At 45.3% G+C, this 15806-nt stretch overlaps 1 protein-coding gene across 1 annotated transcript in view; it reads right to left on the minus strand.

The window, feature by feature from the left end:
* LOC115461247 (disintegrin and metalloproteinase domain-containing protein 33-like) overlaps positions 1–13693 on the minus strand; it is a 365631-nt gene extending 351938 nt beyond the window's left edge. Inside the window, exon 1 of the mRNA XM_030190948.1 lies at positions 13528–13693. Coding sequence (XP_030046808.1) covers positions 13528–13639 — 112 coding nt within the window. The 5' untranslated portion in view covers positions 13640–13693. The remainder of the gene's footprint in view (positions 1–13527) is intronic.
* Between the last annotated feature and the right edge of the window lie 2113 nt (positions 13694–15806).

Genomic DNA, 15806 nt, shown 5'->3' on the forward strand with positions numbered 1-15806 from the left:
TAGAAGAAATATTTTGAGATAGACATGGGGAAGCCACTGCTTGCCCTGGGATTGGTAGCATAGAATGTTGCTACTAATTGGGTTTCTGCCAGGTACTTGTTACCTGGATTGGCCACTGTTGGAAACAGGATACCTGGCTAGATGGACCATTAGTCTGACCCAGTATGGCTATTCTTATGTTCTTATGGGTGGACGAAGAGGTATTTGAGTGTATCCACAGACAAATTTGCCCAGGAAAATTTGATAGCAAGATACTACTTTCTGTCAGGGTCACTGAGAGACTGAATCAGGCCCGGGGCAGGGCCGCTGCCGCCCCCCCCCCCCCCCAATCATTGGCTGCTGCTGCCCCTCCTCCACCCGATTGCTGCCGCCCCCCTCCCCATCACTGCCGCAACAGGAAATACCTTGGCTGGCAGGGTTCCCGAGGCAAACAAAAGGTAATCAATAATAAATACTAAAAACATGTTTTTAATATTTATTATTGATTACCTTTTGTTTGCACTATTCATGTTTTATATTTGTTTTCATAGACTCCTGAAGAAGGTGCTACGGCGCCGAAACACGGCTGTGTTGAGTCAACTTGTTGTAATAAACATTATTCTTTACTTAAAATCATACATCTTCTCCATTGTTTGGAAAGAACCTATCTTCCCCACCCCCCTTTGTTTTCCCTCTACTTGTTTCATGGGGATTAAGTGCACCTCCACACTCTGTGTGGTACCTTCACACTTTGTATGGCACTTTTTTGATCAGCTACAAGTCTCCAGTATCTCAGTGCTCATGGGTTTGATCCCTGTTGAACCTTACACCAGCCAAGTAAATACCTAATATGTCAGAATGAAAATAAGCAGGGTTGTTAACTTGGTGAGGAACTAATAAAATAACAGAACTCTGACAGTGACTGTCAATGGAGTCCACTGGGAAAGGTAGTGAACAGTAAGGTAGATTAGGACCAACTTTTTTCAACATCTTTTTTTATAATATTGCAGAGGAATTTAAGGGAAAATATGCATATTTATAAAAATCTATACCAGAAAGTGTAAAAAAAAATGAAAAGCGACCTGAAAAACCTACAATTGTGGAAGGTTTAGAAAGGTGCCTGAATTCAGGAAATGTGTACAAACATGCATTTGGGGATGCAAATATTCAGCAGTTAATTCGTCATTTGGAAAGGCAAGAGCTGGGAATTGCTGAAAAGGAAATGGACCTAGAATCATAGGCACCAACTTTTTAGAATTGGTGCTAAACACAGGAGGGGGGGGGGGGTTGGGGGTACTAAGCACAGCAAAAATTACACCTCCCTATAAAGGAGCTTGCTCAATATTAGGGATGCTCAACAGCCACTGCACACATAGAGCTAGCACCTAAGCCTCAAATGAATCATCTCAGAAGATCTGAAGCAGGGGCGTAGCCAGACACCCAATTTTGGGTGGGCCTGGCAGAAGAACTCTGCCCTATCCCACAAGTACTTTGGTCTTTCTCTCTCTCTCTCGCCTTAATACCATATGGTCTCTCAGACATCCCCCTAACCTTTTAAATAGCAGACTTTCACCGGCAGCGAGCAGCAACTAATACACACTGCTCATGTTGGCCCCACAGCCTTCCCTCTGATGCAACTTCCTGTTTCCGCATAGGTGGGAATACATCAGAAGGAAGGCTGTGGGGCCGGTGTGAGCAGTATGTATCAGTTGCTGCTCGTTCAGGCGAAGATCTGCTATTTACAAGGTATGCAGGAGGGATAGTTGAGAGTTTTCGGCTGGTGGGGCTTAGGGATCCCTGCCAGCCACATCATAGGTGTGCTGCTACTAGGTGGGCCTAAGCCCAAAGTGAGTGGGCCTGGGCCCACCCGGGCCCACCCTTGGCTACCCCACTGATCTGAAGATTTCCAGTAAATATAATAAAGCAGTAGGGAAAGCCTACGGTATGGCTGGGCATATAAGAGATATTGCCAGCAGGAAAAGGATGTAATATTGCCCTCATATAGGTCACTGAGAAGATTTCATATCAAGTACTGTGTTCTGTTCTAAAGGGCATAATTTTGTAAGGACATTCCCCTGGATTTTATATAGGTCACCCAAAGTTGGACACCAAAATTTGGAACATAAGAATAAACAATGGTCCATCTAGCCCAGTATCCTGTTTCCAGAAGTGACCAATCCTGGTCACAAGTTCCTGCTACCAATTCCGGAGCAAGCAGTGGCTTCTCCAATGTCTGTCTCAATAACAGACTATGGACTTTTCCAACTTGCCCAAACCTTTTTTAAACTTAGATACGCTGACTGCATCTGGAGCATGTGGCAGAAAATCAGGCCACCTCCTTTCTGAATACCATATGTATGGTTAGCCCTGAGTGGCTTAGTATGGGACCAACGCATCAAGCAGTAGCAATTTTTACACCAGGGAAGAATTTAAAAAGTTGGATATTTTTGATTGGTCTGTTACTCTGTTACACTGGTCTGACCATCATTATCTGATGACATTTTCTATTCGAGGACATAAAAAGATAACATTTTAGGATGAAACATGTTAGAGAGGAATTCTATGTAGGCCAGATTACATGTTCAATTGCTTCACAATTTGAAAATTTACAGTCAATGACTAATGACCAAATAATCACATTTTGGAATGAGACTGTGAGGCGTATTTTCAAAGCACTTAGACTTACAAAGTTACATATAGAGGGGCATTTTCGAAAGAAATGTCCAAGTTGGGATTTGGACGTCTTTGTAAAACTTCCAAATCCGAGGGCGGGAAACACCATATTTTTGAAAAAAGATGGACGTCCATCTTTCATTTCGAAAATACCAAGGACGTCCTTGGATTTGGATGTCCCTAGACATGGACGTATTTGACTTTCGGCGATTTTCGAAACCAAAGATGTCCATGTCTAAAACGTCCAAATGTGATTCATTTGGATGTGGGAGGAGCCAGCATTTCTAGTGCACTGGTCCCCCTGACATGCCAGGACATGCCAGGACACCAACCGGGCACTGCAATGGACTTCATAAATTGCTCCCATGTATATAGCTCTGTGTGTGCTGAGCCCCCAACCCCCCCCAACCTCCCCCCCCCCAAAAAAAACCACTACCCCCAACTGTACACCACTACCATAGCCCTTACGGGTGACGGGGGGCACCTAGATGTGGGTACAGTGGGTTTGTGGTGGGTTTTGGAGGGCTCGCTGTTTCCTCCACAAATGTAACAGGTAGGGGGGTATGGGCCTGGGTCCACCTGTCTGAAGTGCACTGCACCCACTAAAACTGCTCCAGGGACCTGCATGCGCTGTCATGGACCTGAGTATGACATCTGAGGCTGGCACAAAATATTTTTAAAGATGTTTTTTGAGGGTGGGAGGGGGTTAGTGACTACTGGGGGAGTAACGGGAGGTCATCCACGATTCCCTTTGGTGGTCATCTGGTCATTTCAGGCACCTTTTTGTGCCTTATTCATAAAAAAACATGTCCGGGTGAAAACGTCCAAGTGTTCGTCATGGACGTCCCTGCTTTTTTCGATTATGGGTCAAAGACGCCCAAATGTTAGGCACGCCCAAGTCCCGCCTTTACCACATCTCCTTGAAATTTGGATGTCCTTGCGACGGACTGCAGTTGGAGATGTCCAAAATCGGGTTTCGATTATACTGATTTGGACATACCTGGGAGATGGACGTCCATATTCCGATTTATGATCTTGGAGCACGCACGGCTTGCAATACCCAGCGAAGATGACTGTAACTTTACATAATGTCACAAAATTGTTTGAGTCGCCCTCCGAGCTCCAAGTTATCTGGATCAAAGAAGCTCTACGGGAATGTTCAGATGAAGCTCTTTTGCTACTCATTTTACAGATATAAAGAATTGGGACCATTTTATTTCCTTCTCAGGTTCTCATATCTCTCACTGTGTTCAACCCTGGAACTTTAATATTTATTGCCGCTATTATTAGTCAAATATTTTAGTGATAGTTATTGTGGGAGTTTTCTCTGTTAACACATCCCTCCCACGTCATTCACCTTTCTCCACACACCTCTACTCCGTGATTTGCTGCTTCAATATAAATCCAAAGAAACTGAGGATAGATTGGTAGCAGTTTTACCTTATAATTCTGGATCCAATTTTGTCACTTCTTTATTATATAAATATTGGAAAGTGCTATCCATCCATTCTTGTTTCCAGGAGCAACCTATAATAGCATACCGATGGGGTAAGACTATTGGAGAACTTTTGTCTTACAGACAATTAGATTATAAATTATCATCTGGGTTGTATGAAGAGCCAAATGAGGAGTACCACAAGGATCACCACTATCACCGATCCTCTTCAATATAACGATGACACCACTAGCCAAATCCTTATATACAGTAACCAAGTCCTCAACCCTTTCATCTATGCAGACGACGTCATGATATACATACCTTACAAACGCGACCCGACAGAAATCTCCAATAAAATCAAGCTCAGCCTAAACATCATGGACTCATGGGCAAATGCATTTCAACTAAAACCCATGAAAATAAACACCCCTTACTTCAACCTCCCTATCTCAGATAGCCTGAAAATCCTCGGCGTCATTATCGATCGTAACCTTAAACTTGAGGGCCAAGTTAACACCACAATAAAGAAAATGTTCCACTCAATGTGGAAACTCAAACGTGTGAAACCATTCTTCCCGAGAAACACATTTTGTAACTTGATACAATCAATGGTACTAAGCCATGATGACTACTGCAACGGAATTTATGCGGGATGCAAAGAACAACTCATAAAGAAACTACAAACCGCTCAAAACAGAGCAGCCAGACTTATATTTAGAAAAAAACATGATTCGAAAGTGCCAAACCCCTCCGGGAAAAACTACACTGGCTACCAATCAAAGAACTTATTGCTTTCAAAATCTGCACCCTGGTCCATAAAATTATCTACGGAGAAGACCCGGATTACATGACAGACCTCATAGACTTACTACCTGCAAGAAACACAACCAGATCAGCACAAACATACCTAAATCTCCATTACCCAAACTTCAAAGTGTTAGGCTTTCCAAAACGCAGGAACTAGGATTGTGAGCCACTTGGCCACTGCCGAGGAGCGGCAGTGGCAGGCAAATCCACCCCACACAGGGATAAGGCAGAACTCTGACAGGGCCAGCTAGACTTCACCTGCAATTGACCACCATTCCTCAGGAGTTGAGCCCCTGGGTGCAGGGCCGGAACTGGATACCAACAGGATACACACAGGGACTAGAATGCACAGGGAGGCTAGGCAGAATACTAGACTAGGACTCTCAGACAGACAAGAGACAGAACTGAAAGCTGCAAGCAGCCACTGAAATAGGGAACAAACACTGGTAGACAAGAGACAGAACTGAAAGCTGCCAGGCAGCCACTGAATAAGAAACACAGGCAACCAAGAACTAGACAAAGACATACAAACAAGAAACAAGAATGGGAAACAAGCAATACAGAACACGAAGCTACACAAAGACTAAACTAGAATCAGGCAAGAATTACAGACTAGAAACTGGACTAGGCAGAAGTGCACCAGCACCCCAACATACCAGGGCCTTAGGCGATGCAAAGGCAAAGCAGAGTTTCCAAATGGCTAATAAGCCCAGCAGCAGCTGAGATTCAGTTGCCGCAATCACCAGGCAGCTATGGGTGCTGTGCAGGCTCAAACAAGACAAGCAAGTCTGGCAGGCCGGAAGATCCGGACTGGACTGGGCTGAAGTCTGGAACGGGAAGGAATAGCAAGACAGTCTATGGCAGCCACCGGTTCTGGCCACCAGAGGGCGAGGGGAGCACACACCAAGAAGCAGGCAGAAAGCATACTGAAGCATAGAGAGGCTCAGCATACACAGTTGCCGCACAGAGGAGCAATCAGAGCCATGCTGGAAGCAGCCAGCACACAGACAGAGCTAACTTAGAAAGACCAGACAGAAGCCAGCTTAGAAGTTGACTGCCAGAAATAATAAGGTAAGCCTGAGAGGGGTCACGACCACAGACGTGACACAAAGGACTCAAATACACATCAACATATGCATCCAGCTTCTCCTACATCAGTGCACAACTTTGGAACGCACTACCAAAAGCCATGAAAACAACGTACAACGGCCTAAACTTCCGGAAATCACTAAAAACCAACCTGTTCAAAAGGGCATATCCCATCGACCCAACCTAAATGCCTAAACCTTGCCACATAACTAAACAAAGCCGGAACGGACACTGCAAAACTCTTCCTCTCTACGATTCCCCAATGTGTCTAGAACACATGAACCTTTTAACCCAAACTCTACCTCTCTATGATTCCCCAATGTGTCTATAACACATGAACCTTTATAACTTTATCCAACCACAATAACTCTATGTATTTGTTTTCTCTGCCGGAGTTGGCGAACGCCTCTACGGAACCATGTCAACCACATTGAGCCTGCAAATAGGTGGGAAAATGTGGGATACAAATGTAACAAATAAATAAATAAAATACTGCTTGTACTCATTGTCAGTGGTGCTCTTTCACAGTTGTAGGAGCAGCATGGACGCCTCCTGGCACAAATAAGATCATTTGTTCTCATGCTACTTCTAGTTGTGATACTAGTAATATTGTATATGTAATAATTTGTCCTTGTGACTTGATTTATGTTGGACGCTCATCGCGCCCTATTAAAAATAGATTGGCAGAACATAAATCTTTTATTAACACTAAGGCTATATCAGCTGCTATGGTACAACATTGGATTGAAAAAGCTCATGATATAACTGATATACTCTGGAGAATTATTGATACAGTAATTATGGGTAGGGAGGGTGGGGGATATTCAAAAATTGTTGAACTATGAGGAACAACGGTGGATATTTACCTTAGATACTCTATATCCTAGGGGTTTAAACAACCAATTAGATTGGAGTTCTCTGTTGTGATGTATCAGCCAGTGATTGGCCAGAGCACTCCTGGTTCTCATTGGGGGATCGTATTATAAACGTAGCAAGTATACGCCGGCGTTGTCGCCATGTTGAAAACGTATGTGTGGATGGCATTCAACGCGATAAGTGATTATTTTATGATATGTTTGGTTTTCAAAGAATAATTTGTACGAGGATATTTCAAATTGGATGTTGTTTGTGTACTTCGTAGTGGACTGAACCCTGATGCAGCAATAGCAAAACATGCCGCATGTCGGCCAACGGTCCTTATACTGATTTTATAAAGCTAATGAAGCATTTTATATGTAAACATTTTCAAGCGTTTGGAAAATAAAGAATTTCTTAAGAGCTATAAGATGCTGGGATATTTTTTGATTGTCAGATAAAATTATTTAGAACATAATTGATGTCATAACCTAGAGAGACTGTTTCGTTCTTTTATTGTCGGCTGTTTTATAATGGTTGGAAAAGTTAATGAAGACATAGGAACTAAAAAGTAAAGAAAAGAAAAATGAAATCTATGCCAGAAAATGTGACAGTTTGGCTTGAACAATTTGTTAATTCAGCATTGCCTTTAGGTTATTACCCCATGTGAAGGATTATAAGCATCTGCATGATTTTGGCATATTACTTCCCCCTCAAAAAGGATTCAGGTCAAATTATAGTACTGAAATGGTACTTTGTGTCTATGCTGCAGGAGTTACTGGTTCTGACCCATGGGGAAGGCTCAGGACTCCTTGCCCAGTTGGATTTATCAACTGTGTCGGATTTGGTTGATCATGCAATACTATTGTTTAGACTGGCAGAGAATGGTATATCAGGGCATCTCCAAAGAAGCTTTTTAGATTTTTTTGAGTGGTAGAAAATGTAGAGTGAACGTTTGGGAGAGTATTTCTAGACAGTGGAACCCAGAATGTGGTATTCTACAGAGTTCCCCAATCTCACCCATTCTTTTTAACTTACTCATATATTTGCAGCCATTGTGTCATATGCTGGATAGATTGAGAATACTACATTTTTCTTACGTGGCTCATATTCAACTGATAATCCCAATTTTAGAATCAGTTGAGGAAGCTTATGATCTATTGAGCTGGATGGTAGAAAGTCAATGTAGAATCCAGAGAAAACAAAGGTATTATGGGTAGAGGATACTCAGCAGGGTTGGGGCCTACCTTGATTAAAAAAAACTATTCCTTTTAGAAACCAATATCAGAAGCTTAGGAATTATGGATTCAACATTAACACAGGAAAGTCATATAGCTTCTGTGGTATGTCTTTTTTAAGGCTGTGATTAATCCATCAAATTTGGGCAGTTTCTCTTGGAGGATAGCCTAAGGCAGATTATGCAGGCTATTGCAATCTAATCTGTTTGAGATTATGGAATTTAACAGAATGCTTGACTACAATTAATTCAAAATATAGCATCAAAACTCATTTTTAATGCTAAAAACTGGGACAGCCCCCCCCCCCCCACCCCCTTCTTATGCAAACCACACTGGTTACTGCATAAGGGTAGATATTCAGCCCACGGCTGCTTACAATGTCAGGCCATATGCAGGCTTCCAGCACTGAATAACCATGTACATGAAGTCAGCCAGAAGTTAGCTGGGCACAGGCCGATTTTCAGACTGGTGCCTGGTCAGTTTGGCAGATAAAGTTAGTGTGTGGTGATGTAGCTACACTAACTGATTACCCCCATTTTGCGCCCAAATCCAAGCATATTCTGTTACAACGCGTGTAACTTAATTGGTTTAACAAGCCAATCAGCATTGTTAACAGTACTTAACAAGCATTAATGAGCAGTAATTGGCAATAGTTAGAATTTACATGCACAACTCCCTAAGAATATTCTGTAACGCACTGCGCCTAAATTTTAATGCATGCAGGCAAAAGGGGGCATGGCTATAGGCGGAGAAATGGGCGTTCTGTGGGTGTTCCAAAATTTACACGTGTTATTATAGATTATGGCCCTCTGCGCCTAAACCTACATGCCAGGATTTATTCTATGGTTTTGTTGGTGTAAATGGATGTGCATAGAATATCGACTAAGTGTATTCTATATACCACGTCTAAATCTAGTTGCTGCTTATAGAATACGCTTAGGCGGAAATATTTTCTGCATGGATTTTTGAAGTGCCATATATAGAATCTGGACCTTAGTGCAGAACACGCCTGTTCTCTGTCCCCAACCCACCCCCAGCGCTAAAAAATTAATATCTTATTTTTTAGCATGTGAGTAGCATGCACACATGAAAAAATGACCAGGAGACACCTGGGAATGTCCCGCAGTAAGCCCTTTTTTGCTGCGGTAAGCATTCGTTGGGGCTTACCACAGTTTAGTAAAAGGACCCCAAAATCATTTGAGGACAAGGCCTGAAATATCTGGGTAAGTGGATGCAGGTTTATTCTCCTTTAGAGCCCTACGGTCGGAAAATGATGTGCTATTAAAAATCTCCTCTGTTAGATTTGCTAGATTAGCAATATCAAGGGCCTGGACAACCGGGGGCTGGGCCTCATTTGAATGGCAGAGGTTTCTACCCAGTGGCGTAGGAAGGGGGGGGCGGTGGGGCGGTCCGCCCCGGGTGCACGCCGCTGGGGGGTGTCGGCGCCTCGCTGGTTCCTTGCTCTCTCTGCCCCAGAACAGGTTACTTCCTGTTCCGGGGCAGAGAGAGAGCAAGGAACCAGCGAGGCGCCGACACCCCCCCAGCGGCGTGCTCTCGGCGGATTGGCCCTCCCTCCCGCCCCTCACCGCCTTCCAGGTATGTTCTCGCGGGCGGGGCGGGGGGGTGTTGCGCTACGGAGGGGGGAGGGTGCGTCGCGCTGCACCTGGGGGGGGGTGCGCAGCGGTGACCCGCCCCGGGTGTCAACTGCCCTCGCGACGCCACTGTTTCTACCACTGTTAAGAACAGAAAGAAATCATTGTTATTCAGATCTGTTTTATGAGAAGAATAAACAGGTGTAATATTATGGGGCTTTTTTACAAAGGTGCGGGAGGGCTAATGCATGGGTTATACAGTGGGGGAAATAAGTATTTGATCCCTTGCTGATTTTGTAAGTTTGCCCACTGACAAAGACATGAGCAGCCCATAATTGAAGGGTAGGTTATTGATAACAGTGAGAGATAGCACATCACAAATTAAATCCGGAAAATCACATTGTGGAAAGTATATGAATTTATTTGCATTCTGCAGAGGGAAATAAGTATTTAATCCCTCTGGCAAACAAGACCTAATACTTGGTGGCAAAACCCTTGTTGGCAAGCACAGCGGTCAGACGTCTTCTGTAGTTGATGATGAGGTTTGCACACATGTCAGGAGGAATTTTGGTCCATTCCTCTTTGCAGATCATCTCTAAATCATTAAGAGTTCTGGGCTGTCGCTTGGCAACTCGCAGCTTCAGCTCCCTCCATAAGTTTTCAATGGGATTAAGGTCTGGTGACTGGCTAGGCCACTCCATGACCCTAATGTGCTTCTTCCTGAGCCACTCCTTTGTTGCCTTGGCTGTATGTTTTGGGTCATTGTCGTGCTGGAAGACCTAGCCACGACCCATTTTTAAGGCCCTGGCGGAGGGAAGGAGGTTGTCACTCAGAATTGTACGGTACATGGCCCCATCCATTCTCCCATTGATGCGGTGAAGTAGTCCTGTGCCCTTAGCAGAGAAACACCCCCAAAACATAACATTTCCACCTCCATGCTTGACAGTGGGGACGGTGTTCTTTGGGTCATAGGCAGCATTTCTCTTCCTCCAAACACGGCGAGTTGAGTTCATGCCAAAGAGCTCAATTTTTGTCTCATCTGACCACAGCACCTTCTCCCAATCACTCTCGGCATCATCCAGGTGTTCACTGGCAAACTTCAGACGGGCCGTCACATGTGCCTTCCGGAGCAGGGGGACCTTGCGGGCACTGCAGGATTGCAATCCGTTATGTCGTAATGTGTTACCAATGGTTTTCGTGGTGACAGTGGTCCCAGCTGCCTTGAGATCATTGACAAGTTCCCCCCTTGTAGTTGTAGGCTGATTTCTAACCTTCCTCATGATCAAGGATACCCCACGAGGTGAGATTTTGCGTGGAGCCCCAGATCTTTGTCGATTGACAGTCATTTTGTACTTCTTCCATTTTCTTACTATGGCACCAACAGTTGTCTCCTTCTCGCCCAGCGTCTTACTGATGGTTTTGTAGCCCATTCCAGCCTTGTGCAGGTGTATGATCTTGTCCCTGACATCCTTAGACAGCTCCTTGCTCTTGGCCATTTTGTAGAGGTTAGAGTCTGACTGATTCACTGAGTCTGTGGACAGGTGTCTTTCATACAGGTGACCATTGCCGACAGCTGTCTGTCATGCAGGTAACGAGTTGATTTGGAGCATCTACCTGGTCTGTAGGGGCCAGATCTCTTACTGGTTGGTGGGGGATCAAATACTTATTTCCCTCTGCAGAATGCAAATAAATTCATATACTTTCCACAATGTGATTTTCCGGATTTAATTTGTGATGTGCTATCTCTCACTGTTACCAATAACCTACCCTTCAATTATGGGCTGCTCATGTCTTTGTCAGTGGGCAAACTTACAAAATCAGCAAGGGATCAAATACTTATTTCCCCCACTGTAAGTGCCTATCAGGCTCATTTTCGAAAGGGATTGCTGGTGATCTTCCGACACAAATCGGGAGATCGCCGGTGATCTCCTGATCCTGGCTAAATCGGTATTATCGAAAGCCGATTTTAGAAGGCCCCAACTGCTTTTTCGTTGTGGCGCCGGCCAACCTTCAAGGGGGCGTGTTGTAGGGTAGCGAGGGCGGGGCGGGAATGTGGGTACGGGATGGCCGGCTTCACCTTATAATGAAAAAAAAATGGCTGGCTCGAACAAGCATTTCACCGGCCGGACTTGGTCCATTTATTTTTAGGACCAAGTCTGAAAAAAGTGCCCCAACTGACCAGAGTTGTGCGGAGTGGGTTTTGGGGGGGATTTGGGGGGCTCAGCACCCAAGGTAAGGGTGCTATGCACCTGGAAGCTATTTTTTTAAGTGCCCCCTAGGGTGCCCGGTTGGTGTCCTGGCATGTGAGGGGGGCCAGTGCACTACAAATGCTGGCTCCTCCCATGCCCAAATGCCTTGCATTTTGCCAGGTTTGAGATGGCCAGGCCCGGTTTCCATTATGGCTGAAAAATGAAGCCAGCCATCTCATATAAACGCGGCGATCCTGTTCTAAACCCAGCGTACGATTTGGCCAGCACCAAGCGTATTTTAAAAATACACTTGGCTCCGCCCTGTCGTGGAGCCGGCTGGTGCTGTTTGATTATGCCCCTCCACATTGACTATATAGTAGTATTTATTTATTTGGATTTTGCTCACACCTTTTTCAGTAGTAGCTCAAGGTGAGTTACATTCAGGTACACTGGATATTTCTCTGTCCCAGGAGGGCTCACAATCTAAGTTTGTATCTGAGGCAATGGAGGGTTAAGTGACTTGCCCAAGATCACAAGGAGCAGCAGCAGGATTTCAACCGGCCACCTCTGGATTGCAAGAGTGGTGCTCTAACCACTAGGCCACTCCTCCACTCCTAGGTGACCTTTTTTGGGATATTTTACATTTCACTCTCTTATTGTCTTATAAGCCACATCAAAAGAATCGCAGTAGACTATAAAAATAGGGAAAAGTAACAAATTAGAGAAATTCTAGAATAGATACTTAAGAAATACAGAGGTCCTTTTACTAAGGTGCGCTGAAAAAATGGCCTGCACTGGCGCAGATGTATGTATTGGATGCGCGCCTGCAAAAAAAGGCCTTTGTTTGGCCAAAAATGGACGTGCAGCAAAATTTAAATTGGTGCGCGTCCGTTTTGGGCCTGAGACCTTACCACCACCCATTGACCTAGCGATAAAGTCTCATGTGTTAACCGAGCGGTAATGGTCTACGCGCATACAATACCGATTACTGCCCAGTTAGTGCCGCGCCCTGGGAGGAATGTCCAGCGCACTTAGTGGATGCGCATAAAAGATTACATTACCGCCCGGGCCACCACGGTATCCAGGCAGTAGTTCAAACTGACACATGTAGGACACACATACGCGGCTTAGTAAAAGGGCCCCACATACAGCCATCATGAAAGAATTGTTCTGGGTGTCTCTATCATTAGCATGCGCTAAAAGGTTTGCGTGCCTACAGCGCAGCTTAGTAAACAGGGCCCTTGGATTGTACATGCCTTGGTTAATTTTCCACTAAGACAGCCTTAAACTGAAGGAAAATTAAAAGAACCCAGGCTGTGGGCTTGAGAAACCTTTATTTCGCTTCTCAAAACAGTTCAGAAACGACCATCTAAACTCTAGAAAAACATTTTTTAAATTACTTTATTACTCAACCAATAAGCTCCAGTCACAGAGCAAACAGAGGCAGCAAAGGCAGAACCCGTAATCTATAGTAAGAATCAGGCAGTCAGTCAATGACATCGTGCTAAACCGTTGCAGCTCTCTCCAGGTCCGGGCGCTGTCCCGAAACGCGGCGGGAGGCGCAGCTAAGCTAAACCTGCTCTCCCGTGAAAGAGCGCGGCTAAACTAAGCCTTGGCCGCTAAGGAGCGCGGCTAAACTAAGCCGGCTTCGCTCAGGGGTCTCTTACCTTGTCCGCTGGCTCCCACGTTGGGCAGCGGGGAAAAGCTGAACAACCATAGAAAGCACAAGCATTTCCCAAGCTGTACGGCTGCAGCAAAGGGCTCTCCGCTTGCCCCCATCCCCTGCTGCCCTCTCCTCCCGTCCTGCTCCTAAGTCCTTCTACTGCCCGGCTGTTTCTCTCCCTCTCTCGGGCTCTCCTCTCTTTGCTGTCACAGCCCCTGGACCCTCCCTTTCCCTCCCCCTCCCTATGGGGCAGCATGCAGCCTTACAACAGCCAGAGCTCGGGCACAGAGAAGAGAGCTTGTAATGTAATAGGTTGGGGGGGGGGGGTGAGGGGCGACCCTGGTGTAAAAAAAAAAAAACCACATTCTTTGGCTCCTAATTTTACAGAGGCGAGCAGCAAGTTTCTTTTTATTTCTTCAGCAGAGGTGGATCATCGGCAGACACAATTTTTTTTTTTTTGCTCAGTTGCTCAATGAGGCCAGCTGCAACTTTGTTTATAATTTATTTCTTTCACTGAAAAATACATCCCTGCTTTATAGCCAGCTAATGCTTCAGGATGCGATTTCTTTCTGTTTTGAGTTTCCGGGGAATAACATCACAGAGATGAGTGGGGCTCGTTTTCCAATGTGTTATTTTATGAGCGAAAAGGTACTTCACAAATAACAGAGATAAAAGCTATAAATGTTTGGACGGGTAAATTTGGGCAACTTTCAATTTTTGAGAGTTTTGTGCAAAGGGACTAGGTAACTTTTTCACAGCCTTGATGTTTTTCATTGTCTACAGCCCAAGAACTGCAGCAACAATATTCAAGGGGTGGTGATCGACGTTTTACTGACTGTCACTGGCATTGAACCAAGAAATTCAATGCCGAGCCATGGCCAGACACTGGCACTGAATTTCCAGCTAACGGATAACCAGTTAAGGGGTCCTTTTACCAAGCTGCAGTAAACACTAATGGGAACTTACCACAGCTTAAAATGACTTACTGCGGAGTATGTTCAGGCACCCTGTGCTAATTTTGACATTTACTGGCATTCACAACTCCCCCTGCTTCGTAAAAAGGGATGGTATGCACTTACACGTAATCACACATTATATATCATTTATGACTAATGGGGGGAAAAGCCTCAAGGTGCCTGGATCAAAACGATCTCACAAGCAACAGTTGTTTGGGGTGTTTTGCCCATGATGAGGAGCGGATCCTCTTAAGACCAAGCGATGGATCAACTGTTGCTTGTGAGATCATTTTGATCCAGGCACCTTGAGACTTCCCCTCCTCCTCCTCCTCCTCCTCCTCCTACTACTACTACTATTTAGCATTTCTATAGTGCTACAAGGCGTACGCAGCGCTGCACAAACATAGAAGAAAGACAGTCCCTGCTCAAAGAGCTTACAATCTAATAGACAAAAAATAAAGTAAGCAAATCAAATCATTTAATGTGTACAGGAAGGAGGAGAGGAGGGTAGGTGGAGGTGAGTGTTACAAGTGGTTACGAATCAAAAGCAATGTTAAAGAGGTGGGCTTTCAGTCATAAATGATATATAATGTGTGATTACACTGTGTAAGTACATACCATCCCTTTTAACGAAGCAGTGGAAGTTGTGAATGCCAGTATATGTGATTAAATAGCTACTTCCACCACCACCCCATATTGCATTTAGCTAATTTTGAGTAGGCATGTTATGTGCGAATGAGTTAGCTCAGCTACATGGCCATATGCTAATCGACTAGCACGTGAGTCCTTACCAGTGGCGTAGCTATGTGGGGCCATGGGGGCATGGGCCCCCGTAGATTTGGCCCTGGACCCGCCTGCTGACGACCCTCTCGACCCCCCCTCCCACCGTCAACCCTCCCCCACCGTCGCCTACCTTTGCTGGCGGGAGACCCCAACCCCCACCAGCCAAGGTCCTCTTCTTCCTTCGTTCTGTTTCTGAGTCTGATGTCCTGCACGTTGTACGTGCAGGATGTCAGACTCGCAGAAACAGAATGAAGCCTTGCGGGGGGGGGGGGGTCAACGTTTTTGTTGGTGGTGGCAGTGGCGGCGGGGGGGGGGGGTCAGCAATGGTGGGAGGGGTCGGCAGCGCCTAGAGAGTCTAAAATGTGCCCCCTCATCTCGGGCTTTGGACCTCCCCCTCCCACCGAAGTCTAGCTACGCCCCTGGCCCTTACTGCCTACAAAATCAGTGGCAGTACAAGCTCAAATGGTACTGAAAAAAATTAGTGTGTGGCCATTAAGAGAAAAACTCAGAAGTTCGGCCATTTTACCCATGCAGAAAAATGGCC

Source organism: Microcaecilia unicolor, chromosome 2 (assembly GCF_901765095.1).
Source record: "Microcaecilia unicolor chromosome 2, aMicUni1.1, whole genome shotgun sequence".
Classification (NCBI taxonomy): domain Eukaryota; kingdom Metazoa; phylum Chordata; class Amphibia; order Gymnophiona; family Siphonopidae; genus Microcaecilia; species Microcaecilia unicolor.